Here is a 1,289-nt window from a genome sequence, read left to right as displayed (position 1 = left end):
CACAGCATCCTAGAGCATTTTGCCTTTACTCTGGTAGAACTTCATGTACTGTACATGTACATGTAGATTTCGCTAAACTTCGCACTCGCCCGGAAGCGATTAAGTTATCATTCCCATCCGCACTTTACCACGTACACGTGCGCATAAAAGAATGAACGCACAGTACTTGAGCTGTAAGTTATTGTGCAGTTTTATTTGGTTTCAAAAAGTTGTGTTTCTAAGGAAGCTCCTAAAGCTTCCAGGTCTAACATGTCTTCGGTCTCTTCCTTATCTTTTCTGATGGTTCAGGAAACGCAGAGACAGCAGAGCCAGCACGCGGAACACCGCAATGAAGATAAACACGTAGCCGAACTGCGTCCACATGTCCGAGTGGTGCATGCCGAACACTGAACCCACGTAGTCCTTCACCGTAATGTGGTCGATCGACACCGGTAAACTTGTCAGTGGCTGGCAACCGAGCTGCGAGCCAACGTTCTCGTACACCTTCGTGGTCTCGTTCCACGTAGGGTCCGTGTCGCACTGTCCAAACACCAGCGAGCCGAGGATGGCCAGCGGGTAACGCTGCGGCGTGATAGCGTACAGCCACTTGTAGCCACTTGGGATCGCGTTCGCAGGAGGATTGAAGCCCATGAACAGGAAGAAGATCGAGTTCATCAACACACCGATAATAGCCGCCACCTCCACGCTCGGCATCGCGTACGCTAGGAACTGACCCATGTACGTCTGCAGCAGGATCAACAGAGAGATATTCACCCAGTACAGCAGCGCCGTGTCGAAGCCTGTGAAGCCCACCATGAAGAACCACACGAACGTAAAGATGAAGCCACTCGCGAATACGTACGGAATCTCCGCCAAAGTCGAGCCCACAAAGTACCACAACGCGTTGTACGTCTGCGCGGCACGCTCGCGGTAGAACGACTCGCGCTCCTCGCACGAAATAGGCAGCACACTGTTGAACGACACGATACCGTTGAACAGCGTCGTCATGAACACCATACCCACACCGCCGTTGATGCCCTGGTAGCTCGTGTAGTCACTATCCAGGAACAACAGACCGAACACCAAAGCCAACAGGAACGTCACGATAATGCGAGTCAGGTTGTACGACGGCGTGCGCCAGTACATGTCCATAAAGCGACCGGTGAGGAATCGGGCCTGCGTCATCGAGTTCGCGGCGCGCTTCTTCGTGAACACCATCTCTGGGAAGTCGGGCGACGGGATCGTCACGCCCTCCTTGGCCAGGTTTGCGTCCAAAATACGCTTCTCCTCACTCATCTTGAAGGCCTCCA

At 53.2% G+C, this 1,289-nt stretch overlaps 1 protein-coding gene across 1 annotated transcript; it reads right to left on the bottom strand.

Annotated features, from left to right (window-relative positions):
- Nucleotides 1–267: 267 nt before the first annotated feature.
- Nucleotides 268–1,275, bottom strand: PITG_20815 (ATP-binding Cassette (ABC) Superfamily; the record flags this gene model as incomplete). The annotated part of the gene is made up of 1 exon (XM_002895319.1): nucleotides 268–1,275. The coding sequence occupies one exon, from the start codon at nucleotides 1,273–1,275 to the stop codon at nucleotides 268–270; it is 1,008 nt and encodes a 335-aa protein (XP_002895365.1).
- Nucleotides 1,276–1,289: the final 14 nt, after the last annotated feature.

Source organism: Phytophthora infestans, genomic scaffold (genome assembly GCF_000142945.1).
Source record: "Phytophthora infestans T30-4 supercont1.197 genomic scaffold, whole genome shotgun sequence".
NCBI lineage: Eukaryota > Oomycota > Peronosporomycetes > Peronosporales > Peronosporaceae > Phytophthora > Phytophthora infestans.
The sequence above is the reverse complement of the archived record's forward strand: the minus strand, read 5'-3'. Positions and strand labels throughout refer to the sequence as shown.